Source organism: Pezoporus flaviventris, unplaced genomic scaffold (genome assembly GCF_033815535.1).
Source record: "Pezoporus flaviventris isolate CSIRO_AGI_PZ_B2104156 unplaced genomic scaffold, CSIRO_AGI_Pfla_v1 ptg000083l, whole genome shotgun sequence".
Taxonomy (NCBI): Eukaryota; Metazoa; Chordata; class Aves; order Psittaciformes; family Psittacidae; genus Pezoporus; species Pezoporus flaviventris.
This window is the reverse complement of record NW_026892631.1, coordinates 9663097-9689909: the sequence shown is the minus strand read 5'-3', so window position 1 is coordinate 9689909 and position 26813 is coordinate 9663097. Positions and strand designations below refer to the sequence as shown.

The window sequence follows — 26813 nt, the reverse complement described above, 5'->3', positions numbered from 1 at the left end:
CGTTGCGGTTACCCGCGAACATGAACGGCGCATGCGCCGATACAGGGCTGCAGTACCCAATAGTGGCCACATGATGGCAGCACAATGAAGCGCAAAGCGCCCCTTACCTGCAGTACCTAGTATTGGCCACATGATGGCAGCAGAAAGAGGGGCACAGCCCCGCCGCACCTGCAGTACCACAAACTTGCCACATGATGGCAGCACAATGAAGAGCAGAGCGCCCCCTACCTGCAGTACCCAATATTGGCCACATGACAGCAGCAGTAAGAGCCGCAGAGTCCCCTACCTGCAGTACTCAATATTGGCCACATGATGGCAGCAGAAAGAGGGGCACAGCCCCGCCGCACCTGCAGTACCACAAACTTGCCACATGATGGCAGCACAATGAAGAGCAGAGCGCCCCCTACCTGCAGTACCCAATATTGGCCACATGACGGCAGCAGTAAGAGCCGCAGTCCCCTACCTGCAGTACCCAATATTGGCCACATGACGGCAGCAGTAAGAAGCGCAGAGTCCCCTGCCTGCAGTACCTAATATTGGCCACATGATGGCAGCAATAAGAGGCGCAGAGTCCCCTACCTGCAGTACCCAATATTGGCCACATGACGGCAGCAGAAGGAGGAAATGAGCGGCACCCACCTGCAGTACTAAACATTGCCCACAGGGTGGCAGCAGAAAGAGGCGCACAGCGCTCCCCACACCCGCAGTACCAAATACTGACCACGGGACGGCAGCAGCAGGAGGTGCAAAAAGCCCTCAACACCTGCAGTACCGCAAATAGGCCACGGGATGGCAGCACATTCTTACGCTACGCGGAAGAGGCAGTGGGGGAGCAGCAGACGCTCCCCAGCGCAGTTTACACTTCCCCAGTGAGTGCAACTGCTTTACCGGGAACAGGGCTGACGCTCCTCTGCCCTGTTCCCACACTCAGTCCTTGTTTCACCAGTCGTTGCCTCTATACCAAAGACAAGGCCCGTGGCTGTTCTGGCCCTGTCTTGGCTTAAAGCTCTCCAGACTGCCTGCATCCCATGCAGAGTCTGCAAGTTCCACAGCCTAGACACAGGGCTAGGCTAACAGCCCTCTTTCCCATTATTGTTCCCATTATTTCCCATTCCCTGAACTGTCCAGGAAGGCAAAGCCACTCTGCAGACAGCCAGCATGACCTGGGCAAGGATCCCAAACCCACACCAATTTCACACGTAACTCCTGGGATGAGCACATTCGGGTCACTTCCTCCTCACTCTGAGAATACCCTCCTCTCCCTTCCCACCCATGTTCCCCACAGACAACAAGGAGGCTTTTTTTAGAAGAAAATTATTTCTTTTTTTAAAACTGAACTTTTTTTCAGCCCTTTATCCTCAGGGTTTTCTGTTTTACAAAGATAAAAGCATTACCTGAACAACTTCTGCCTGTATAGGATTTGATATATTTGTGTGTGCACGTGCATGTATTTATACACTTAAAAACAGTCCTGCAAACTTGTGCCACTCATAGCAGCCCATCCTGCTTCACAGCAGGGAAGGCAGCTCCTCCCATAAACAGCAAACAAGAGGAATGCACTGAACCTCATCCATTGTGGCTCTGGAGGGAATCCCACCAGCTCCAGCTGGGAGGCTTTGACTTGAGTGCAAACACTGCTTTACAGTATTTCTAGATGCTGGCTGGATTAGACAGTGTGATACTAGGACAATGTCTCACACTCACCTGTGCCTGGCCTTTCTCCAAGGACACCAAACAGTCCTTTAGCAGGTGGCAAGCAATCCTCACGCTGCAGCTGAACTGTGACCTTCTAACTCAATTAGATACCTATGGGCAGAAATTGAGACAAGAGAGCAAGGCAAGAAGATGGCTTTCTGAGAGACGTGGCCACAGTAACAGCCTGTCTGTCCTGAGCAGTGTTTCTGCACATCACCAAACAAGCAGCCCTCGGAGGAGATGCTTCTTGGTTCTGCCTGAGCGTTCCTGTCCTTGAGGAAAGACACTAATACAAACTGGTCGAGACAAGCTAGAGGCAGAGGTCCGGGCTGGGTGACTTCTAGTCATAGGCATCATCATCAAAGTAGGAGTCACAATCAAGGTTATCCGATTCATCACCGAACAGAAAGTTGTCTTCATCAAGGTCATCATCGTCATCATAGTCTTCCTCATCTTCATACTCCTCGTATTCAACCTCTTTGTCACCTTCATCTTTGTTGGAATCATCACACAAGATGGTACATTTTGGCCTGTTGAGGAGAACAGCATCAGACCAGAGCCCCAGCTGAGAAGAACAGGATCAGACCAGAGCAACCACAATCCAGCCCCTACACCACCCTCACCTTCCCTACTATAAGACCTCAGCATCCCCATCCAAAGCCTTGCTTCAGGCACACAGCAGCCACACACATGCACCTATAAGGTGGTGATTAAATGGCCTTATCCATGTATGCAGAACAGGACTGTGTCCCAGAGCCACCTGTGACTGGGCCAACAAGCTTCCGTCTGCCACCAGGGCTCTGGTGTCTCAGCCCAAGGAGACCAGAAACCCAGCTCTGAAACAGTGTCTTGACTCAGTTGTCACATGTTCTTTCTTGCAACACTCAGAACCCTGCTCAGCTCCTGGAAACACAGCAGCTGTCAGAGGGGATTGGTCACACTGGGATGGCAGATGCCAGTTGTGTTTCTTGGTTTAAACAGCATGTCCTACAGGAATGGATTTTGTTTCAAACTCACCACCTTCCAACCTTAACACTTGCCCACTCAGTGCTCTAGGACAGGCAACCAACCATCCATTTCACCTCTCAACACACTGTTTTACAGCTGTGTCACTTCTCCATTCCCTTACATCTCCCCCCATGGATGTTCTGTTCTTGGTTTTCTCATCTGGACACCTCCTAGATCTCTGATACACTCCTGAAGAAAAAGCGTGACTCTACACAGAAACCCAAGAAAGTCCAGGGAGAGCAACTTTGCACCTCTCCTTGTTACCCCACTAAGAAAACTCACCCTACACAGGCAGGGGCTGAAGTAGGCACATTTGAGAGTTTCACCTTTCTCTGACCAGGATCTGATGAAGTCTGGAGCCCAACATGGAAATCCTGCTAGCACAGAAGAACAGACACAAAAGAGACAATATGCAATTTGGAGTGTATTTTGCGCTGCAGAGCCCTTTCCTACATACACACAGCACTGACAGTCCATGGCCTCAGCTGACCAAGCCCCTTCCTAGGTTTACCCAAGACCAAGCAAAACCAGAGCACAAGCCACTGAAGAGGATGTGGACTTCACCTGTGTGGAATGCCACAGAATTGCAAAGAGACGCTCCTTGATCTGGTGTACCAACTCCAAACCAGTCTTGAAATGCTCTGCTTTCAGGAGCTGAAGAGAAGAGGCCAGGTCCTGGTACTGCAGCAAGGTTTCCTCTGCAATTCAAGGCCAACAAAGTCATGCTGCTTCCCACACTCTTAAGCAGAGACAGCATCCCTTGGCTCTGATTATAAGCCTGTCACAGCTCCTTAGGAATACTGTACGCATACAGTGTATGCTATCACTCTAACACAGAACTGCCACAGTTTGAACCAAGTAGCTGGGAATGCTAGCCTCTACTGCTGAGAGACTGTGGGACTTACCCAGAAGGATCTGCAGAGCATTAGTGTGCAGCTCTAGGCTCTCAGTCTGCTCTTTCACAACATCCATGCTCTCAGTGTCCTGGTTGTAGTAGCTGTACACACAGGAGTAGGCCAGCACCTGGAGCGTACAGATCATGCTGTAAGCTTGATGATAAGCTTCAGAGTGGGCAAAAAAGAGTGGGCAAAAAGAAAGTAGCATTACATATCAGTAGCTGATAGAAGCCTGGCAGCACTTCTGGTCTGTGGCAATAGCCCAATGAACCATTATGCCAAGTGACAGCAATGCCAGGCTACCTAGAGCTCCTGGTAGGATTGGAAATGAATGTGTAATTATTTTGCACTGAAGTCTAAAATAACTGATTGATCCCACCTGCAACCCATCACAAGAATACAGACTGTAAATGCCTAACAAGTGTGACTGACCAGCAGGCAGAGTCAAAACAACAAGCACACAGAATGTACACATTGCTGGGCAGCCCATGTTGAACTCAAGTGGCATTGAACTGAGAGAACTGAGGCCAAAGGAAAGCAGGCATGGTGCAAGGTTCATTTCAACAAGTGGCAAACTCTTACTATGAATGAATGACCTCTAAAACCATCCAGGCACTCAGCAGGAAACAAGACCACTGTTTCTATTTAACGAAATGGGCCAGAAAAGCCAGCACCAGCAAGCAACATTGATCTGTATCCTGGCAAATACAGGGAGAACCATACTGAAAAGACAAAACAGGGTCAGACACCCTTGTTACACATGCATCTCTCAAAATCAAATCTGCCTGCACAAGCAAGGTATATATTGCAAAGGCAGTATCACAAAGGCAATTCCCACCTCCTTCCTATTTTCAGGGCATAGAAGACAGCGCAGGCCTATGCTGCCACGGGCATACTGCACACATCCAGTGGCTGCACTGCAAATCCTTCATAATGTGGCTATCGGGGCATGCAATAGGTAGCTCAGTGCTCCCAAAACACCTATGGCTCATGGAATTAAGTTAAGAAAGGAAAATACTAACACGAGCATCAAGAGGGACTTCTTAACTGTAACATAGCATCAAGTACCACCACCGGGGCATTTCAAATTGGAACTGTCCAAGCCAATATATGAAAACCCTAAATATGGACCCTTGTGTCAATTTCATGGTGTCAGCATGAGCTAAGCTCCAAATCCTATGACCCAACTGTGACAAACACTGCAGATAGCCCAACTCAGAGAGCAGGGAAAGGCAGACATGAGCTCTTCCCTGTCCTGATGCTATTCCTCCCCTCACGCTTTTTCTGTCTCCCCTTGTTGAGCAGAACAAGGTTGGCATCTCCTCACTTTAAAAAAGGCATAAAATACATCAGCAGAATTAGACCTAAGCCTCAGCAACCCTGTTATCCAGCCTTACCTTCCGTGCCTGTTCTAGCACTTTGCAGGCATCAAGAACAAAGGTCAAAGTCCTAATTTTTGGCATCCCTCTGACAGAAAAAATGCTATTCCTCAGATTCATGGCAAATTCCTGCAATAACCAAAGGAGGGGAAAAAAAGTCAATGTCCAGCTCCACAAGACTGAAAAATAGCACCTTCCACACACGTAATCGCCAAGCACCCTGAAGTGCTATCCCAGAAGATGCAGGCAGCAGGACAGCATTTACTGCCTCCATCTATGACATCTCTACTGTGCTGTCACTTCAGCCTTTCACAGTATCTCAGCTCGGGCCAGAGCCTTCAGTTGTCATTGCTTCAAAGTACTGCATCAGTTTGAGCACGTCACCACCACAAATTAGGTGTTCCAAGCCCACAACAGACTTGGCAGAAGAAAGCAGGCCAAGAACCACCCCTTATGTCAGAGCAAAAAAATGGCTAGGTATTCCCACCTGGATCTGAAGCCTGCTTCTCAGCTTCAGGTAACATATATTGAGATACAACAGAAACTACGCTGCTCAACAGGGCTAAGCCAAAAGAGTCAATGTCTGCCAAGGAAGGAGGAGGCCTTACCCTTGCATGATGATGAAAAGTGCATCTCTCATTGTAATCCTGAAAACGCTTCTCCTGCCAAGCTGCTTTACTCACCTGAAAGGAAAGGTACAAGTAACCTGTAGCAATTTCCCTCAAGTACCAGGGTTGCCTGGAAATGGCTACCACACATACAGACTTTGACAACACTATTAATATTACTGGCAACTCCACAAAGTCCAGAGTAAAGGGCACAAGTGGAGATCCTCACCCATCCATCTGAGAGGCCAGGTGCATCTGAACACAAGCATGAACCAAGTGGATACAGCAAACCACTCACCATAGCAGAGCAGTTGTAATAATCCTTATGAGTCGGCTTCCAGGGCTTGAGGCAACGCCAGCAGAAGCCATGATTACACTTTGCACACGTCATACTGCACGGTAGGAAAAAGAACAATGGGAATCACTCAGTCCTAACAGCCACTTGCACAGTTTCTCCCACTGCTCCCCTACATCACAGGGGTGGAGTATGCAACCCAGTCATTCCCATTCACTTAGTACTCGTATCACTAATTCATTTCCTTGCATGTGTTTTTAAAGCCTTTTTTGGAAGCAGGTGATACTTAAAAACTAGTCATTGTCTGTCCAAAAATGAGCTGGGTAAACTGGAAGCATGATCTCACACTACAAACTTACCAAGTACTTGAAGGGTGAACTAAGCATTCCACAGTTGGAAACAAGATGCACATGAGCACCTCGCCTCTTCCCTCAGTAACGCAGCACTCGGCAGTGCAGAAAGGCACTGCACAGCCCCAAGGCCACACAAAACATGTGAGGACAAGTCACAACTGGGCACTAAGTACTGTGCCAGTGCAAGAAACACATGGCAACTCCTACGTGCTAGCTTCAAGGCTGGATGTCACTTCTCTGTCATGTAACAAGCTGCCAGAGATACAAACCAATTCAAAAGAGGCAGTTAAAAGAAAACTGTTTAAGGTTATGGGAATAGGTGAGTATGAAAGAAAAAACTGGTTCTGAGCTATCCACTCCTCTAACCTGCACCTCTGTGTGTCTGCAGCAGCTTCTGAGAGCAGACAAGGGTGTGCTATAAAAAAATTACTGCAAAATGAGTTTTGGTTCTACTCCAGAGCTATCAATGGATTGAACTCTGAATGCCAGGGAACATTTTGCTTTTCACAGCAATTCAAAGCAATCACTCATTCTTCTAAAGCTATAAAAAAGACCCGCTACAACTCTTACTCCACAACCCAGGAAAAAAACAGAAAGCAAGCACAATGAACCTAACTGTATGTCTTTGTCCTCTCCTGTCTCCATTAGCAAACAAAAATTGATACTCACTGCAGGCAGCCTTCGTTTTTCTCTATCTGAGCCTGGCAGCTTGGGCAGTGCTTTGAAATGAGCTTAGCCAGATGTTTGCTTTGGGCTTCACTTGTCATTCCCTCATAGTACCCATCATCATCCACCCACTGAGACATGTGGCTGCAGCTTGCAGGATAATGGGCCTGAAAAAGACAGACAGTCAACCACACTGAAGCAGAAGGGTGTGTGCCAAACCCAAAACAGTATTGCCCCATGACTCAGCTCAGCCTCACCTCTGGGAAGTTGCAGTTGAAGCAGGATATCCAGGAGCACTTGGAACAGGCTGCCCCATAGCCAAATCCATCCTTAAGTAGGATCTGATCGCAACCCTGAGGGTTGGTGCACCATGTCAGGTTGGAGCAACACTCAACATAACCTCTGAGGAGGGCTTTTTCATACTGTAATGAGAAGCCAGGAAGGAGATTTAAGGCAGAGAAGCTGCATGGTTAGGCCTTACAACTGGGGTCTGGTGCCTCCGGGCTCTACAGCTGACTGAAAAACTGTTCACAACAAAACAGCACTAAGTTAGTTTACTCTTTTATTCCCTTTGTGTAAATTCTCCACCCTTCATGTCATAACTGGAGGCTGTTTTGTTCCACAGAATAGCTGAGGCTGGAAAGCACTTCTGGAGATTAAAAAATGAGTCCAACTCCTCCAGCTCAAAGCAGGGCTGCTCAGAACCGTGTCCAGCTGGGTTTTGAACATACCCAAGGATAGAGACTACAGGCCTCTCTGCCCAAACTCTTCCAACATCCCATTAACCCTTCCTATTGAGAAGGAAGTTTTCTTATGTTTAGACAGAATTCCTTGTATTTAAATTAGTCCACAAAGCCTCTTATCCTTTCATTGGATATCAGCAAGAAGAATGTGGCTCCTTAATCCCATTTGTGTATTTACACACGCTGGAAAGAGCCACCCTTAAGCCTTCTCTTCTCCAGGCTAAACAAACCAGCTCTCTCAGCTTTTCCTACAGGTATTCCAACACCTAAATAATCTTTATGGTCTTTTGCTGGATTTTCCCACTACATCTGTCTTGTACTGGTGAGCCCAGAAATGGACACAGTACTCCAGATGTGACCTCACCAGCACTGGGTAGAGGGTAAGGATCTCCTTCCTCTACCTGCTCTTTTTAATTTCTCTGATTTTAAGTTCCTCAGCAGGCTTCTGCTTAGTTAAATGATGTGCAAAGGGGAAGGAGACTCGATTTGCCCACAACCTCCAGACATTACCACAGAGGACAAGGCAAACTGGTTACCAGTAAGGGACTGTTCAGGTAGGGACCGTTCAGGTAGGGACCCAGGGATGCAACCATACTGCACATAGTTGCTTAGTTTGCTATGCTCAGTTGCTGCAGTGTAAGGACTGTACAAACATATACAAAGCTAGAGGAAGTTCAGAAGAAACTCTGTAGCCTTCACAGCCCTCCTGCAGATATTTCTGCATACCCAGAGAGCTGCTCTAAAGCTACCAGGCACAGAAAGGACAACACAGGTCAAAACAAGTACTAGAGAGAAAAGATGCAAGCCACAAGCACTGAAAGGCTCAGAGAGGCCTCTCATTCATTTTTGCTCTCATTTATTCTTTGTTATTCATTCTCTTTCTCAGGCAACCTGAACACGTTGGTGTGCAAAGCCCCAGATCCAGGTATTGAGCCTATGCATTCCCAGCAAAGAATCCATGGAGGCAGAACAGAAGACTACCTCTGATGAACAGACTCCCAAGGAACTTGAGGAAAACCGGGTGAAGAGAAAACCTCTTTCAGAAACATGGCAGGGTTTATGTTTTGTAGAAATATAAACATTAAAAGTTTTAACTCTAGTGTTCTTGTATTAGCAAGACGGCAGCCAGCAGGTGAGGGAAGGGATTTCTCACAGCTGTTTGGCACTGGCGACACAATTGGATACTGGGAACAGTTTGGGCCCCCATGTACAAGAAAGACATCAGCAGATTAGAGAAAATGTTGTCCTTAGGCCACCAAGACAGTCAGGGGCTGGAGCACAGGATGCATATGGGGAAGCTGAGAGAGCTGGCTTTGTTCAGCATGGGGAGAAGGGGGAACTTACCACTGTCAAGACCTACCCAAACTGTAAGATGCAGAGAAGACTGAATCTGATGCAGTATGTTTTAATATCAGCAATAACCTGGCTATTTTGGCCACAGGGCTGGACCACAGATTTCCGCACATTATGGCAACCTAAATCATTCTATGACTGTATGTGTGACTCTGCAGGAGACATGAATGCTCCAGCAATACCACTTACTGAGCAAAGAGGGAAACAGAAAACATGTCAGTTTGAGCATCAGAGCAATTTGTTAAAATCATCTGCAATAATAGATTTTTTATAATAGCCAAAGCAACAGGATAACCAGTCCTGCTCTCAGACAGGTGTGACAACAGAATTTGCAAAGCCAGTTAGAACTAGCTGCCCAGATATATTCTCTATACGCTAATTTTCCAAGCACTTCTTATAGAAAACAAGATACCTAAGACATATGGAAGGAAATGCACTTCTGTAGCCCTGATCATTACGGTTGCCAGTTTGCAAGCTTAAAGAAAAACTGTAAGCTAGAGCAGTCTTTGTGACTACTGCTCATTTCTCTGTACGACTGCTCATACAGGATCATAATGACAGTAATGAGCTGGAAGAGGAGGAGAATATTTCTGGAGAAGGAATTGCTGGTATAGGCCTGTTAAACAACAGAGCAGTAGAAAACAGATGAGACACCCGTTCTGTCCAGAACAGAAATAGTCTGTCATGCAACAGCAACAGCTCTGTCATTAGATGGTGAGGTAATTCAGCTCTAACAACTAAAACCTGAAAGAATATGGAGGAAAAAATAGCTTCTGCCTCAGACCAAGTAGCTCCTGCTGCCCCGTGCTGAATGAGGACTAAGGTAAGCACAGTGCAGGAAACCCAGTTTACAGTGATCTGTAAACCCACACAAACTTAAAGAGTGGAGATTACATCTGATGTGGTAACTACTGTCATTTTCATAAAAACCTGAGGTGCTCAAAGCCAGAGACTGTTGGAACAGAGAGAACACAGGGGCCATTGTTGCAGCAATAAAATGAAATTGCTCAAACGTTTTCTCTTCATTTGTCCTAGATTTAACAACTGCTTCTAGCACACCAGCAGAGGATACCCGACATGATCTGCAACCATAGCTCTCACCTGGTCCTTAACTAATGATGTACTGAAATGTTTTTTGCTGGAGGTATGTTTAGAGGAAATACCACTGGGCTCTTCTGCTGATGTTATGCTTTCCTGAACAGCTGGCAATGCCCGTGATCAGAGACAACTGACACTACTGGGCAGAAATCTGGTCTGCCTCACTGCCAGTCTTAGTAACAGGAAGGGGAAAAGCAGCAGCAAGATTATCTGTTTGTGCTCACAAAACCAAAACAGCTTTGACACCAAGTAACCTACTGTACCTTGGCTATAATCTCCTCTGAGGAAACGATGGAGCAAATGAAAGCTGCAGTTGGCTGTGCATGGCAATCGGATATGGGACAGGTGCAGTTGACAACCATATTCTGCTCAATGCGAGTTGTGAGATACTCACTCCAACAGGGCTGTAAAGGCAGAAGATGAGAAACTAAAGAGGAGCTGCACCAGCTGGGCTGTGTGGCCCTGAAGCCCACCCCCCCCCCAGCAGACAGTGCACAAAACCACCACAAACTATGCATAAGTACCCAAAACCACCAGACTGGTAGCAGACTAACCCACAGTTGAAGGATTACCACTAAAGGGAGATGAAAAAAGAGAACATATGAACTCCATGAAAACGATGTGGTAACAGCTTCAGACAAAGCACAGCTGCTCTAACTAAGCAGCAGGATATTCCCTACCCAGCTACAGGGGCCAAAGACTTGAGGATCTTCACCTTGCAACAGTAGTGCATGCAGCAGAGGGTTGGTGGCTTTTCAGTGGGACACAGCTGGTTCACACAGACTGGACAGTGGGTCCCTGGGCTTGGAGGGGGCTGAGCATCCCGCACTTGCAGCCCCGAGGAGATAAGCAGGGTCTCGCGGTTCTCCATGTAACGCTGGATCAGGAAATCCACATTCCACCTGCAGTGCATGAGGAGGTGCCGAGCAACATCATCTGGGATGCTCAGAGCATCCTGGACCTGTTGCACTGTCTGGTTCATGAGCAGCTTCGCTTCCTCCGGACTAAGTGTGTGCCCCCTTGGCACCTGCAGCATTGCCATAAGAAACTCCTCCGAACTGCCAATGCCAGGCTTCAACCTGACATAGAGAAATGTGTCACAACCATACAGGGTGGAGATGCACACTCCCTGCACACCTGGTGACATGCATCCCTACCAATGCAGGTGGTCTAAGCTGTCCTCATCTGGAGATGACTTCAGTGGCCTGCTCTGGAAAACCATCTGTGCCTGGCCCCCAGGAGGGGTTGTAGGTTCAGTAGAGATGTATTCCAAGACATGAGGCCTCTCCTCCTGGCGCCGCAGGTATCCCTGGTTCAGCAAGTGCAGGACACAGGACAGCACATCCACGCTGTGGCAGCAGAAGCTCAGGAACTGCAGCCCTGGCCCCAGCTCGCCCTTCTGACAGGCATCAATCACCTACAGCAGCAAGAGAGCCCCAGGCTGCAGTGTGGTGCAGCACCCAGGCAGCCCTGCTCTGCCCCTGGAGCCCTCCATACCCTAAACACGAGGTTGTCGATGTGGAGCTGCTTCTCCACCTTGAGGATGCGGGTGATGAGGCAGCACAGGATGTTCCTTTTCCTTTCCAGGGCACTGACCTCAGCCCTCTCCGCCCTCAGGTACCTCTGCTGGGGCAGCAGCCTCAGGTGGCGCTCAGAGGCATGGGCCAGGGCTGCCTGGTTCAGCCGCAGCGTGCCTGAAGCTACACCGGGCCCAGGGTCAGCCAAGCCCCCAGCTGGGACCTGGAGGAGCCCAGGACACGTGCGTGGCTGTCGGACCAGACCCTCGCATTGCTGCCATCACAGCTCTAGGCCCCATCCCTGTCCCCCACACATGGCCCCAAGCAACAGCACCACACACCACCCCTGGCCCCAGCCCCACATGTGGCCTTATGCCCGACCCCCACACACAGCCCTGATCCCCCCAGACAGGCTCACTCCAGCCCCCTCCCTTCCCCTCCACCCCAGCACCCGCTCAGGGCTCAGACCAGTGCCTCCCAAGGCTGTCCTAGACCCACACTCACCTCCCACCGGGCAGCTCCACACCAGGACGCCCTCGCCATGGGTCAGCGGTGCCAGTGCGTGGTGCACCAGGTCAGCAGGGAGCCCTGTGACCTGCAGCAGGGCCTCCACAGCCACCTCCTGCCAGAGGCCAAGATTCACCAGCCACAGCCCGGTGAAGAGAGGGCAGCCTGTGCCCCTAACAGTGCTGGAGACCCCACCAGAAGGGAAGACATGGCCTTGCCATGCCCCAGCATCTGCTGCCTCATCACCCCACATCACCCCAGCTCCTACCTCAGCGCTGTTGAAGCACAGCAGGATGTACATCTGCAGCGTGGACACGTGGAGGATGCAGTCTCCAAACTGCAGCTCAGCATGGCCCAGCCACGTCCACTGCAACCGCCAGGGCTTTGTGCACTCCCAGCCCAGCAGGCTCTGGCCTGCAAGAGACAGCATCAGCACAAGAGGCAGCATCAGTGCAAGGGACAGCATCAGCGCAAGAGGCAGCATCAGAGCAAGAGCCAGCCCTGCCCGGTCCCCCAGCACACCCCTGCCTTTAGGCTCCTCCTGGCTGAGCCTGGGGGCTGCCCAACACTCACTGTGCCTGCAGAAGTTGGCGAACTCGTCCAGAGGAGAGCTCAGTGCCGCCGAGAACAACCTTTGGGGCTGGTCCATGTGGCAGAGCGGCGAAACGGGCCAGCAGCGCGGGGACAGGGCCAGCACCGTCACCTCCGGCGCATCCGCCACTGAAGCCGTCCCCGGTGCCTGGCACGGGGACAGGAGCACGGCTCAGGACGGCCCTCAGGAGCCTTGTGAGGAACGCGGGCAGCCCCCGGCTCCTCACCCCAGCAGCACTCACCTCGTCCAGGCCCTTGTCCAGCTCCAGCAGCTGCTTGTCCTGCTCCTGCAGCTGGTAGAGGCGAAACTGCCGCTGGAGCTCCTCCGCCTCGGCCAGGCTGCTCAGCATGGCCTGGGGGAAGCGGCTGGGGAAGCACAGCCCGATCTGCTCCACGATGGCTCCTTCCAGCCACGACGGCCCTTGCACCAGGAGCCGGTCACCCAGGTAGTGCCTGCCACAGGCACCAGCATCAGGTCAGGGGCTGGCCCCAGCCCCATCGCCATCAGCCACGCGCCAGGAGACAGCCCTGGCTCCTGCCTCACCCCAGGGCACGTGGGCCCGGCAGCACCCATCTCCTCTCTCCACTGCCAGCAGGGAATGTGCCTCCACAGACAGGGAGCACCTGCGGCCACTCACAACCCTTCCCTCCAGACACCAGAGCTGGGAAAAGCAAAGCGGGAGCACCACAGCCGCACACAGCCGGGCTCAGCATCGCCTGCACCTCCCCTGTCACGCCACAGCGCGGACCCCAGGCCCTCTGGTCCCATGCAGACACGGCATCCCTCACCGGTAGAAGTGCTCGAAGGTGTGGGCGAGCTCCAGGCCACTGAAGACAACAAAGGGCTCCAGGATCTGCTGCAGCGGCCCCGTGCTGCCCGCAGCCCTGCGCAGCTCCTGGATCTGCCTGTCCAGGTAGCGGGCAAACTGCTCACTCACCTGCAGAGGGACAGGGCTGGCTGCGGAGGGGGCTCACCCCTGCGGGGCGGCTGCAGGGCTGGGCTGGGGGAGCGGCCCTGGGGGGAGCAGCTGGGAAAGCCCCGGCACTGGTGCCGCTCTCCCTTGACTCACGTGCAGGGCACTAAGGAAGGAGAGCTGCAGCAGAGCCCCCGCGAAGCCCTGGCCCAGGGCCAGCGCAAAGGCAGCCTGCTGCCCAAAGAGCTCCTCCGTGGCACTGCGCAGGCGCTGGTACAGCCCGCAGTATCGCTCCACGAGGTCTGGTGCCTGCCCAGCTGCCTCCAGGAACCGCTGCACCTGTGGGACACAAAAGGAGAGGGGTGAGCCCCAGAGCGGGATGTGGCTTTTGCATGCAGCAATGTCTTTTGACACCAACTGCCCAGATCCAGACCAGTAGTCAGCTACCAAGAGCTTGTGGAGAGACAGGAGCGCAGCCTGAAGGCTGGGCAGCAGCAGGACACTGCCCAGCATTGGAATAAGTAGCCCAGCACTGTACCTGTCTCTCAGCCTGTGGCCTGAGCCCTGCCAAGGTAGCAAACACAGAAGGGCTGTCCCACACCCCTCCAGGCCTTGCAGAGGCCAGGTACTGCCCTGCACCCTCCCCACACAGTGCCCAGGCCACTGTCAAGCCCTGCATGGCACTACACGTGTCCGGTGTGAGGTCCCACCTGCCCTCTCTGGCCCCACAGCCAGCCCTCCAAGCGCTACCTGCTGCTGCACCACACCACGCCAGCACTGCGAAATGCCCCACAGGCTGCTTGACTTCTTCACCATCTCCTTCGCAGGCCTGGCCGGCTCCTCCTTGTTCTTCCCCTGCTTCCCACCTGCCAAGGGACACCACCAGCCTCAGCGCGGCTCCACAGGCAGGCTCCACACACTGACTGCCAGCAGCCTCCCCTCTCCCTGTGGGATCAGTGCAGAGCAGATTCCAAGTGGCCACAGCCACTGCAGGGGCACGGCCACAAGCCCTTCCCGGCTCTGGACACTCCGGTGACACTGGGCCCTCCCAGCCCCACGCTCACCTCGCGCCTCCTCCGGCTCCCGGCCGCCGGGGTCCACGTGCACCAGGAGCTGGGTCAGGCGCCGCACACGGGAACCAAAGGCAGCACCGGGGCTCGCGGCGCGGCGCTGCGGCTCCCCACTCTCCAGGTACTCGCTCAGCAGCCAGGCCAGGGGGCTGACGCCGTCGGGGCCTGCGAGGAAACCAGGCTCAGAGCGGCTGCCTCAGCCCGGGGCACGGGCCCGCGAGAGCACAGGGTACCTGGGCTGGTGATGCTCTGCACCAACGGGGTCACCAGGGCCTCCCAGCACGTCCTGCCCAAGGCCCGCGCCGCCTCCTCGTCAGGGAGGAAGCGCTCGGCGAAGCCCTGCTCGTGCCGCAGCGCCCGGTTCAGCCTGCAACAGCCACCGGGCAGCACACGGTGCTGCTGATGCCTCGGGGACTCCCGGGACAGCAGCGCAGCCCCTTGCCAGGCACATCGGCGCGGAAGCCCCACTCGCCCCACAGGCAGGGCCCCTCAGAGACCAGGGATGCGGTGGCACAGCGAGGACACAACTCACCTGCCAAAGAGCTGCAGCAGTCGCCCCCGGTCCCAGCAGATCTCCTGGCACCAGGCATGAGCCCGAGCAGTGCAGGACAGGAACGCCCGCTGGCACAGCTTCTCCTTGAAAACGGGCCAGAAAGTGGGCTTGGGACCCAGCACCTCGATGCCACGCACACGGGTGTCGATGCCGCCCTGTGGGACAGAGCAACCCTCAGCTCCTCGGGCATGGCCCCAGTGCCACACACTGCCAGCTCCCTGCCCCAGCCTCCCACGCCCCTACCTGCTGGCACCGCTTCACCCGGATCTGGATGATGGGCCAGAAGCGGCTCATGTTCTCCAGCAGGATCACTCTGCTGTCTGATGGCAGGATGGTCACCTACAGGCAGACAGAGAGCCCTCAGCAAGCCAAGTGGCAGGCACCAGCCACCCTGCATGTTCCTCTGACCATCGTGTTAGAGCCATGGCCTCTGTCCCTCGCTGGGAGCCCCTACGCAGCCCGAAGGCACCCCGCACCAGGGCCCCATTCATGGCCAAAAGCCCCAGCACACCAGGCTGCTGTAGCCCAGGCTGCAGCATTGCCCATGCCCAAGCCTCCAACACCCACTGACTACAGCAAAATGGTTCCTGCAGCACAGCTCCTGCCATCCCCACCTCCCCATGGAGCATCTCCCAGGGACCCACACCAGGACAGGACCTTCCTGGGGCACAGCAAGGACCAGCCCACAGCTCCCATGCAGCCCCATGGCCTCAGCAGCCCTCAAGGGACTCACTGCATTGAGCACAGTTCTGATGGCGGCAGGGCTGTCTCCCCCCAGCACCACGACACGGGCCGGCATGTAGCTGGAGTCCTCGCTGGCCACCAGCATGCTCATCTCCCTGCAGCACAGCAGACGTGGCGCTGCCCAGCAGCCCCCACCTCCCCTGCCCTGGCCCCTGTCAGCCCCACACCCCACTGCCCACATCCAGCAACCCCCAGGACAGGGACCACTGGGGCAGGGCTCACACAGGGGCCCAGAGCCCTCTCCTCCCAGCACAGCCGCCTGCCCTCTGGTACCCAAGGACCCTCTCAGCTCTCCCAGCCCAGCCCCACCTGACCACCACACCACACTGCATGTGGACAGTGATGAAGTGGGAGCCAGTGCTGGAGTTCGACTGCCAGTATGTCTTGGGGTTCCTGTCCGTGAGTTTGCTGGCCCTGTGGGGGTTGGAAGAGACCTCCACCTTCTCCCAGCACTTCTCCTCCTTTACTTCCACGCTGGAGCCTGTACGAGAAGCACACGGAGCCTCCAGCAGCCAGGCCGGCAGGTGCCAGGCAGGGTACAGCACCCGCTCACCACACTCACCTCGGCACAGGTTGTGCAGAAAGACATCAAACAAGGGGATGCTGATGGGCTGGTGGCTCCGGCGGTGCTCCTCAATCTGCCCCAGCACCAGCTATGGGATGGGGCGAGGCTCTGACCGGGGGCCCTGGGTCTTCCTCCCCTCACCCACACAGGGCTGCGGCAGGCAGAGAACAGGAGGCTGCCCCTCGGTGCCAGGGCCGCTGGATGGCCCCGAGACCCCAGTCCCAGCACCACGGCCCCCCGAGACCCACCTGGATGCAGCCAGCCAAGATGCTGGTCATCAGCTTCTTGGAGATGCCGGCGGGCTTCTCGCAGTCGGTCACCAGGGCGAGCAGGGCTGGCGCCAGCGGCGGGGCCGTGCTGTGCTTGTTCAGGGCTTTGGCCAGAGCCTCGTGGGTGCCCACACAGCACATCACCACCGCGCAGTCCTTGCTGGCAGTGCCCAGGCGGTGCAGGAAGCCAACGACCTCCTGCAGCACCTACGGAGCAGCAGCCGTGAGCAGCCAGGACCGGCCAGGCCCAGCAGCAGCAGCAACAGCAGCAGGTGGCGGCGGTGCTGCCGCACTCCATCCCTCCACCCTGACACCACAGCAGCACCACTGGAGCCTGGCGAGGCACGGCCAGGGCAATGCCAGCAGCCAGGACTCCACCACAGCTGCCGCTGCCCACCCCTCTGCAGGTGGCTCAGCCAGCACAGAGCACCGAGCACATCCCTGTGGGCCCCTCACCTCCCGGTCGCTGCTGTGGGCACTCAGGGAGGACACACAGGGCTCCACACACTCGTGCCAGGGCAGCACATCCTCCTGGTAACCGTCCAGCAGCTTGTTCAGGATCCTGGGTGACACAGGGGGCTCACTCAGGCCATGGCACACAGGCTGTGGGTGGTGTCAGAGGCAGTCCCGCTTCCCTGCCCCTCTGGAACGCCAACAGCCCACACACAGGGACTGGGAGCCTTGACTCCCCTGGTGCCTCAGACACCTCATGAGCACCCAGGAACACGCTGCTCCATCCCCATACGGCCCTGCATCCCGGGACACCCCAGTCAGCACCCACGTATGTGCTGGGATGCGCCCACCCCTGGTGAAGAACAGCCCCACCAGGACCCCCAAACACGCACCGTGTGACCCCAGCATCACCACCAGCACTCACAGCCCCGCTGTGGAGGCCCCTACACCCACCTGAGGATGCTCAAGCTCACGGCCTTCTCTGCCCCCAGCAGCTCGAAGCTGCGCAGCAGCGGCCGGAAGCATCTCTGCTCCTGCAGCAGCCGGGCCGCCTCGCCAGAGGGGACGGGGCCCTGGCCGCAGAGCTGCCGCTCCAGGGCCACCAGCACGTCCTTGGACAAGATGCCGTCCCCCGGGCCGCTCAGAAGCCTCCGCACGTCCCCCAGGTCCAGTGGGGCCTCTCTGCCTGCCACGACAAGGACACGTGGGCCCGGCCCAGGCCCCAGCTCGCGAGGCGGCAGCGGGTGCTCTGCCCTGCCCGCGGCACAGCGGGGCCGTGGCACAGCGGGGCCGGGCAGCTGCTACCTGCGCTCTGCGGGCCCAGGGGCAGCCCGTGCTCCACGAGGCGGTTGATGGCGCCGAGGGCCAGCGTCGCGTGAGGGCAGCCGGGGCTCTGCCCGTCCCTCCAGCAGCTCTGCAGCACCGCGGGGAGGTCGCAGCTCGCCAGCTGCTCCGCCAGGCCCCGGTGGCCGTCCATGAGCACGTTCACCACCAGCAAGCCGTTCTGCACGCCCGACGAGCCCCTGCAGGGACACAGCCATGCGGGCGCCTTCCTCCCCCTGGCACCCACCAACCCGCCTGCCCGCCTTGCCCATCCCACCCCTGCCGCCCTCCTCACTCTGCCCTACCCGGGGACCCTCCGCATGGTGCTCAGGGCGGCAGGGACGGCACTCAGCAGGTTTGCCGAGCCCTTGTTGGCGGCAGAGCCGATGCTGGCAAAGATCTCCCGAATCAGCTGCCCGTCAGCCTGCTTCAGGGGCGAGAGCTTCCCACCGGCACCTCCTGGCTCGGCGGCCACAGCTCCCACCAGCACCTTCAGGGCCTGCAAGGACAGCGCCAGTCAGGAGGGCAGCGGCCACCTCCGGCACACCGGCGTGAGCCTGCAGCCTGCCCACCACCCGCAGCATCCCCTCTGCCACACTCACTGCCAGGCCAGCCTGCTGCACCAGGGCGGAGGAGGCGTGCTGCTGCATGCAGGACAGCACGGCCCGCGCACCGCCCTCCATGGCGAACGTCACGCGCCAGTCGTACTTGGCCATGAGCAGGGCCAGCAGCCGCAGCGTCACCACCACCACGGCCTTCTCTGCCGCCTCCGTGGCCAGCAGCTCCACTGCCACCTTCACCAGCTTCTCCCTGCAATGGGAAAGGACACCTCAGGAGGAGCCTCCCGGCACCGCCGCTGGCACGCCAACACCTCGGGACCTGCCCATCACCTTCTCCCTGCCCACAGGGCTCTACCACAGCTGGGTCAGCCCCAGGAATGAGCCTGCCTGGGACCAAGGGACACAAGACCCAGATTTCTTCTTGCTGAGCAAGCAGGGACTCAGCGGCCTTCCCACTCCCACCACCAGCACTGCCCCCCACCCTGCCGACACAGCCCTCCCCACCAGGCAGGAGGGGTGCACAGCACCCCACAGCTCACCCAACACTCCTTGTCCCCAGGCCACTCTGGGCTTTGCTGCCTTGCTGTTCAGGCTCCTCCTCCAGGATGTTCACGATGTGCTTGAGCCCCATTAAGCGCAGCCCCAGCTCTGAGCTGCTGCTCTGGATCACATCCACCGCGGCTGCAATCTTGGCCAGGGAGCCCCTCTCGCTCACCCCCTCGGAGCTGCCCAGTGCTGGTGGAATAAGGGATGGATGCAGGTGTCAGGGCAGCAGTAACACCCCCAGCAACTCCCAGGGTGCCACACAGCCACGGACCAGACCCACGGCCCTCCCCTCCCCAGGCAATCTGCAGCTGCCTGGCCTGCCATGCCCTGCCCGCAGCTTTCCTCCCCAAAGGCAATGGAGCTGCCTCCAGCACCCTGCATGTGCTCCAGCGCTCAGCAGGCCATTACCTTTGCTCTGCTCCTCTGTCACCTCCGGCAGGAACAGCCCTTCCTTCTCCAGGAGCTCGCTGAACAGCTGAGAATCCGACTTCACCACCACAGCGGGGGCTCGGGGCGGCTCTGCGGCTGTGGGCAGCTCTTCCTTCGCTCCCTCGGCCACGGTGGCTTCAGGGCTCCTGCAGCCAGCACCCTCCGAGGACACTGAGGTGCTCCGGGCACCTTCCTGCTCAGCCCCCCTGCTGAGGGAGTACTTGGCGTAGACGTGGGAGCCCCGCAGGTCACTCTGAGCCCTGCCCTGGCAACGCTTCTCCAAGATCTGCAGCACCTTCTGGGCCAGCTCCACAGGTACCGACAGCTGGACCAGGGCTTCTTCATCCCCCTCCGGCAGCTGCACAGACGGCGTCACATCAACCCTCACAGGCTCGCCACAGACCCCGCGCTTCTGGTGCTGGTCAGAGCCAGAGTGGACAGAAAAGCTGCAGCACCGCAGGCCCCCAGTGCAGCTCTCCCCATACCTGCTCTCCCTGCTCCTGCTGGATGATGCACATGACCTCTTGCTGCCCCTGCGCCTCCAGCTTCTTCACAAAGAAAAGCAGCTCCCACCACTCGGCACGGCTCAGGGCCTCTGCAGCCTTGGTCGACTGCTCCCCCAGGTAAGGCAGGGAGTACAGCCCCCCAGAGGGCTTGCAGAAAAACGGCTGTGCAACTGCAGGAGGACAGAGCAAAGTCAGCTCTGCCCATTCCACCATCCTCTGCTGCATGCCCCACGTTCCCCAGAGAAAGAGCTCTCTCCGCTGTCCCACAGACTGCTGTGGGAAAGGCAGGTGACAGCAGGGCAGCCAGAGAGGGGGAATGAGCTAGAGGAGACCCTAGAAGCTGTAGAGATGGGCATTACCATCATCACTTGAACCTCTTTAGGATGTAGAACAAAAACTCTCAAAATGGGCACCTCTAGCTCACTGCTCCCCCAGCCTGTTCCCACAGTGCCTGCACCGGGCAAGGCGACGCACGCAGACACCCGGCACCAGCAGAACCTGCAGTGCCAGCGTGCAGCTGCAGAAGGGCTGGGGAGGAAAGCTGCGTGCCCAGCTGATGGACTGCTCACCTGCTGCCAGTCTGCAGTTGCGTGTCAGGGTGGACACCTTCTCCTGGCCCCCACGCTCCTCTTGCCCTGAGGAGCCAATGATCTCCACCATGTGCCAGTGAACCCAGTACGTACAGCCCAGGGCTTGCCAGTACACCTGAGGAGGAGAGCGCGACGCACACCCGGCTGAGGGAAGGCAGGTCCAACCCCGCTGCTCCCACACGTGGCTGCGTGCTCCCTGCACACAGCGCAGCGGGCAGAGCTGACAGCCCGAGCCGGCCCCGCAGAGGGTACCTGCACGGGCGGCGTGCCGTCGTTGCTCTGCCGGAAGTCGCCCTCGTCGCCCGCGCTGACCTGCTCGTAGTCCTCCAGCATGCGCACCCGCATGCCCCGCACCAGCCGCGCCTGCACGTACTCCACGTAGCTGCTGCGGCTCGGGAAGGCCGAGCGCGTCCTGAAGACGACGGGCTCCTTGGGTGCGGGAGCGGGGGCTGCTTGAGCAGCGCTGCAGGATGCGGCCCTGTGCTGGAAGATGGAGCGGGCGGCGCGAGGCTGCGGCTCCTGCTGGGGCGGCAGCTCTGCCGTGTGGCTGCGGCCCCAGCCCATCACGTGCACCAGCTCCGAGATGAGGTTTGCCATGGCCATGCTGAACTCAAACTCCTGCTGCACACGGCTCTTCTCCTCAGTGAGCGGGCTGGGCACAGCGCTGGCCTGCTGCTCCCCTCCCTGCTCCACATCACCGCCGAGCTGGTCCATGAGAGAAGTGACGCACAGGTAGCGCTTCACCAGCACAAACAGCAGCTTCCCAGGGATCTGCAACAAGCACGGCTCTCAGACTCTAACCGTGACAGCTCTGGACCAGCAGGCAGCAACAGAGACCTCTCAGTCCACCCTCATATCCCTGCTCAGATACTCCATGGATGAGCCCTCCAACACCCCTCAGCTTCAAGCCAGACCCAGATGCTGTGTCAGCTCTCCCAGTACCCAGTCCTGCTCAGCAGCCCCAGCGCTGGCAGGGCTGCTCCTACCTGGGGAAGGTGAATCCCCTCAAAGGACATGCACTGTTCTTCAGAGGATATTGTGTCAGCAAACAGCTCCAACAAGGTGTAGCGACTGTCAAAGTCCATGTGCTGCTCAATGCCATCCTGCTGGCTCAGGGACAGCAGAACATAGGCCCGACTTCCTGCAACAACAGGAACTTTTTAGGCTCCCTAAAGATAACCCCTACAAAAGGGCTGGCACCCCTCAGCTGACCAGCAGCACCTCCTCAGGGACAATGAGCAGCAGCAGCCCTCACCTGCATCATGCGAAGCCAGGGCCCTCAGCATCTTGCCAGCACTGTGGCGGATTTGCTTGTCCTTGTGGCACAGCATCTTCATCAGCAAGTCAAGGGCTCCCGTCTCCTTGAAGGCACCCACCAGCGAGCCAATGCTGGCATACGCGCTCAGCACGTGGATGATGTTGAGGATGGAGGACGCAGGGGCCCGGGACTCGGCCATCTGCCGGCCTGCGCGCTGCACCAGGCTCCTGACATCAGCCTTCATCTCCAGCAGCGAGGCTTCATCCCCCAGGACATCTGCAGCGGACGGGCTGGCTGCCTTCTCCCCTGTCACACGCTGCCCTTCCAGCTTCCTCTGGTCCAGCAGCGCCAGGCAGCTGGCACAGACCTCTTCTGCAGACATCCACATGGAGACGTTCTCCAGCTTCGTCTCCGCAGAGGAGGTGCTGCTGCCGCCCGCTGCTCTCTCCTCCAGGCTGACAATCCTCCACTGGATCAGGTACTCGGGCTGCCCATCATGGCCCCGCCGCTGCCGCAGCAGCTCCTCTGGGTAGGCCTGCAGTTTGGGTCCCAGGGGCACCAGCAGGTTGCCATTATGCCTCTCATTCACCATGATGGGAAGTGTGCCTGCAGAGGCAGAGGGGGAGCAGACGCAAGCTTTTATTTCTGAGCTGCATGCCAAAGAAAGCATGAGCAAGTGCCTCAGTCACTTGCTTGTAGAAGTGGCTGAGGCACAGCTTTTGATCCCAAAATCCTGCACGCAGGATAAAACCCTGAAGAAGACCCCATTTTGCAGAAGCTCACATTCCCCCTCCAAGAAAATAAGTCAGCGTTTCATATAAAAACCCTGTTCCCAGCATTAGTGCTAGACACAGAATGAAGTTCTCCCCCAGAAAATCAAGGCAAACTGGACCCATTTAGATCCTCTCATAAGACAGCAAATAACAGAGACCTGTTCTCATGTCGTGGTTTAAACCCAGTCAGGTATTCGTTCACTCACTTCCCCCCCTTTTCTTGCCCTCCCCCTGCTCCCGGAGGGACGGAGAGGAGAATCGAAAAGAATGCAACTCCCACGGGTTGAGATAAGAACAGTTTAGTAACTAAGGTATAACACAAATCACTACTGCTACCACCAATGATAATAATGATAAAGGAAATAACAAGGGAATACAACACCTCACCACCAGCCGACCGATAACTCGCCCCCCAAGCCCGACCAAGCTCCGACCGATACCTCCTCCAACCCTGCAGTCTCCCAGCCCTTCCGGCTAACTCCCAGTTACATCCTGGGCATGACGTGCTGTGGTATGGAATACCTCTTTGGTCAGTTTGGGTCAGGTGTCCTGTCTCTGCTTCCTCCCAGCTTCCCCTCCTCCCTGGCAGAGCATGAGGCTCACAAAGTCCTTGGCCAAACCAAAACATCTCTATCAGCTCTGTTCCCGAGCCGAAAGTCAAAACACTGCACTACACCAGCTACCAAGGAGGAGAAACATGACTGCTACTGCTGAACCCAGGACATCTCATCTCTGCCACTGTCCACAACATGACTGTGCACAAGTTGCTACTTTTGCACTTCTGTCTTCCCTCTCGTTATTTACCATTTATATCTGTTTAGACTGCAGGTTCACCTAGAGCTCAAGGCTCTCTCACTGTGGAGCTTGAACCACAAGGCACTAAAAAATATAACCAGCAATTTCTTAGATCAAGTTCATATAAAACAAATCAGGTCACTATCTAGAAGCCACTTGGTATTTCCTCTTTGGTCTCCGCTTGGATATTCTTTGCCTTTCCGATGGGAAAATTCAACAAAATTAAAGAATCTTACTCTCTGCTGTCAGGATGTTCTGTGTATCTCAGGACTACAAAGAGGAAGCCATTACACTTCTCTGCTTTCATCTGTGCAAAGAGGAGGATGAAATAATTTGCAGTCAAAGACTGAGTGCCAGCAATCAAGATTGTAGACAATACCACACACAATGGACTGACTTCACTGCTACAAGGGATGCCAGATCAGAGTCTGACAAGAAGATGCTTAGAGACGCTCAGGCAGCTGGTAGTGGAGGCACATGAACAGGCCCTTTTGTCATTTACACATACTAGCAAGAGAAGCAGGGAAGCCACATGCTGTTTGGCTGATGGTAACACAAGCCATTCTTAAAACAGGAGTTAACATACACAGGAAATAAATCAACCCATGTACAACCCAAGAACACACTTTCAGGATGATGACAGGTATATTTAAACTGTTTCCCAGGTACAGAGAGAAGCCTGAACTCCCAAGAAATTCATACCTGCCTTCAATTAAGCCTTCCTTGGAGCCTGCAGCAAGCCAGCTAGGAATTGTCTGGCAGTCTCTCTGTAATAAAAGGACCAAGTTACTGTCTTGTGCTTTTTAAGTATTTAGATGCCACATTGTAAGCCAGAAAATATTGTGCTTATGCAGTGTACAAAAACCCTACCCCAAGACGTTCACACACAACAAAAAATCATAGTAAACCACAAGCCTCTGCAAAGCATCAGTTTGTTTGATAACTGCACCCTGTCCCCACATCATGACACTGAGCATGAAAAACACTCTTTAGAGAAGAGCTGCCAGAAGGGGTTCAAGCAGATCTGTAACCAGGTAGGGAAGGATCTGGGTTAAGGCCACCTGAAGAAGCAGCTGCAATGCGTATGATGAACGAGGCACGCTACAGCCTATGACAACCCACAGCGAAGTTGTTCGCCTGCTTCAGCACATGAAACTTACTAGAGGAAGTTTCAGAGTCGCGGCAAATGAACGTGCCAGGCACGATGTGAGGTCCGTAAAGCACCAGGACACCCGGTTCAGAAGAGCATCCCACCGCCACCCCGGCACTGCACGGCCGGTTGCCCTAGAGCGTTTTGCCTCAGCAATGGCCGCCGCGGGAGAGACCCGTCAGACCCGTTCCGCACACCTCGACAACCCCCGCGCCACCTCCCGGCCTCCTCCCTCACCGCTGCCCCACCGTACCCACCCCAGCGGGACAACGGATCCCGGCCCCGGCGCACGGGGAGGCGGCTCGTCCCCCCACATCCGCCTCCACACGCGGGAAGTCGCGTCCCCACCCGGCACCGTTCCGGTTCTCCTCCCGCACCGGTAACAGACCGTGGCGGCGACGCGGCCTCCGCCACAGGCGACGTGAAGCAACCCCGGTCCCCGCCGCCTCAGAGGCGGGGCACCAGCAGAAGCACCGCGGCCCGCGCCCACCGGCAGCTCGCCGCCGCTCCGCGCTTCCGGGTCCCCGCCGCGCACGAGAGCTGCGGGAGGCGAGGTCGCCTCACGCTCCGCGCCTGCGCTCTGCTGCCGCGGGCCTGAGCGTGTCGCTGGGGCTCTAGCGGCGCCGGCCGTGCGGTGCTGCCGCGCAGCGGGACCGGGACCGGGGCCGAGCCCGAGCCCAGCCGCCCCCTCCGCGCCCCGCGGTGCGCTGTCGGTGCTAGCTCGGTGCAGAGGGAAATGCGAAAAATCAGAGTCTTTTCTGGAGACGAGTTAAAAAAATAGAGAGCTCTGGAGCTGAGGGGTGCACGTGCCGGAGCTCCAGGTGCTTGCGCTGCGTGCTTGGGGCGAGTCCTCTGGTCCTTTGTGAGAAGGTGAAAAGAAAGCAAAAAGGTGCAGAGCTGCCTCAGCCTGTGGGGACCGTCCCCTAAAGTCGTGGCATCCACAGTGAACTCTTGTGTTTCCAAGCCAGGCTCTTGGTTTCTCCATTAGTACACGTAACCTCTGTTGATGCTAGTGATGCTCTTCTCCTAGAATCCCGTGGATGCATTTGAAAACTCTGTGCTTCCCATTAACATGTCGTTTTCCTTTCCCATTCACCTCCAAGGCATTGTCCAAATTCAGAGGATCTCACTGCCACCTAGTTATATCATGCTTTGCCTTTACCAGTCCATCTCTGTGGAGATAAACACACTCTATTTGCGCTAATGAAAAGGAAAATAGCTTCGTAAATACCACTCAACTACATAAAAGTTGATGCTGCTCACACAACCACTGCTATTTCCCTCTGTTCTCCCCAGCTGTTACTTTGTGCATGTACAGCACGTGCAACACTGCTGTGTTTAATGTCACAAACACAAGGTGGTGATAATGCTCCGCAGCAGGACACGCAGCCTTTCTGGTACAGTCAGCTGGCAACGTCCCATAGCCAAATTTGTCACCAGCGGCCAGATAGGACACAGGCATCTTGTGATGCTGAGAGGTTTTCTGTGGTATTCATATGCCCTGCGTATGTCTTGGCTCTGATGGTCTTGATACCATGCAGTCATTTATCCTAAAAATAAAGAGTATGTCTGTGGCATCTCGCTCCCTGTTTGGAGTTCTGCAAGTCATGCACTAGCCCCTGTGCACAAGTAACACGAGGTTACTTGTGCTGGTATGGGTTTTGTGGTGCTGAACCACAAGACGTACCTGTGCAGAGAAGCTGAACAGGAGGCTGGCTGTGGTGTAATGTGTAAGGATGAAGCATCTCCCTTGAGGAAGGAACCATTTCTGCTGTGTTTTGCTCCTAAGCACCTTCCATAGTCTTCTGCTCTTCTGATACACCAAGAGGTATTTTCTCCAAATTACGGTGTGAGGAATAGCGCACCACATGGACTTTTTTATCAGTGCTAAGCTTTCCTTCCCTTATACTGGTTATCAGCTCCAGGACCTGATGCTAGTAGTTTTATTTTCAGCTGGCATACTGTTGACCCAGCAGCACTGATGATTGTCTCCCTTTGGTTTCTTTCCCACTTCTAGGCACTTTAGTGAGCCCTGATGTGCCCTTGACCTGGCCTATAGGGGCCTACAAGCATCCACCATTGACCTAACTTTAAGTGATGTCCCTCC

At 55.7% G+C, this 26813-nt stretch overlaps 1 protein-coding gene across 2 annotated transcripts; it reads right to left on the bottom strand.

Annotated features, from left to right (window-relative positions):
* Positions 1-1403: 1403 nt before the first annotated feature.
* On the bottom strand, positions 1404-25255 carry LOC133280482 (cullin-9-like). 2 transcript variants are annotated; one of them, XM_061475232.1, is made up of 43 exons: positions 24964-25255; positions 24259-24323; positions 23793-23863; positions 21986-22594; positions 21717-21871; positions 20983-21501; positions 20710-20845; positions 20120-20310; positions 19614-19992; positions 19199-19394; positions 18702-18909; positions 18405-18598; positions 18082-18299; positions 17731-17962; positions 17281-17386; positions 16804-17031; positions 16553-16643; positions 16300-16471; positions 15980-16085; positions 15490-15585; positions 15226-15401; positions 14927-15060; positions 14688-14858; positions 14374-14489; positions 13780-13962; positions 13499-13647; positions 12952-13162; positions 12692-12857; positions 12387-12532; positions 12116-12233; positions 11592-11794; positions 11252-11511; positions 10810-11173; positions 10358-10498; positions 7158-7322; positions 6904-7067; positions 5885-5978; positions 5587-5661; positions 4997-5107; positions 3609-3726; positions 3268-3401; positions 2986-3077; positions 1404-2225 (listed from the first exon to the last, which is right to left on the bottom strand). In XM_061475232.1, exons 4-43 carry the CDS (start codon positions 22578-22580, stop codon positions 2036-2038), a joined length of 7503 nt encoding a protein of 2500 aa, XP_061331216.1. In that variant the 5' UTR covers positions 22581-22594; positions 23793-23863; positions 24259-24323; positions 24964-25255; the 3' UTR covers positions 1404-2035. The 2 variants fall into 2 exon arrangements, with proteins under 2 accessions (XP_061331216.1, XP_061331215.1); XM_061475231.1 differs by lacking the exons at positions 23793-23863; positions 24259-24323; positions 24964-25255 and adding an exon at positions 23566-23737 and having other exon boundaries at positions 14682-14858.
* Positions 25256-26813: the final 1558 nt, after the last annotated feature.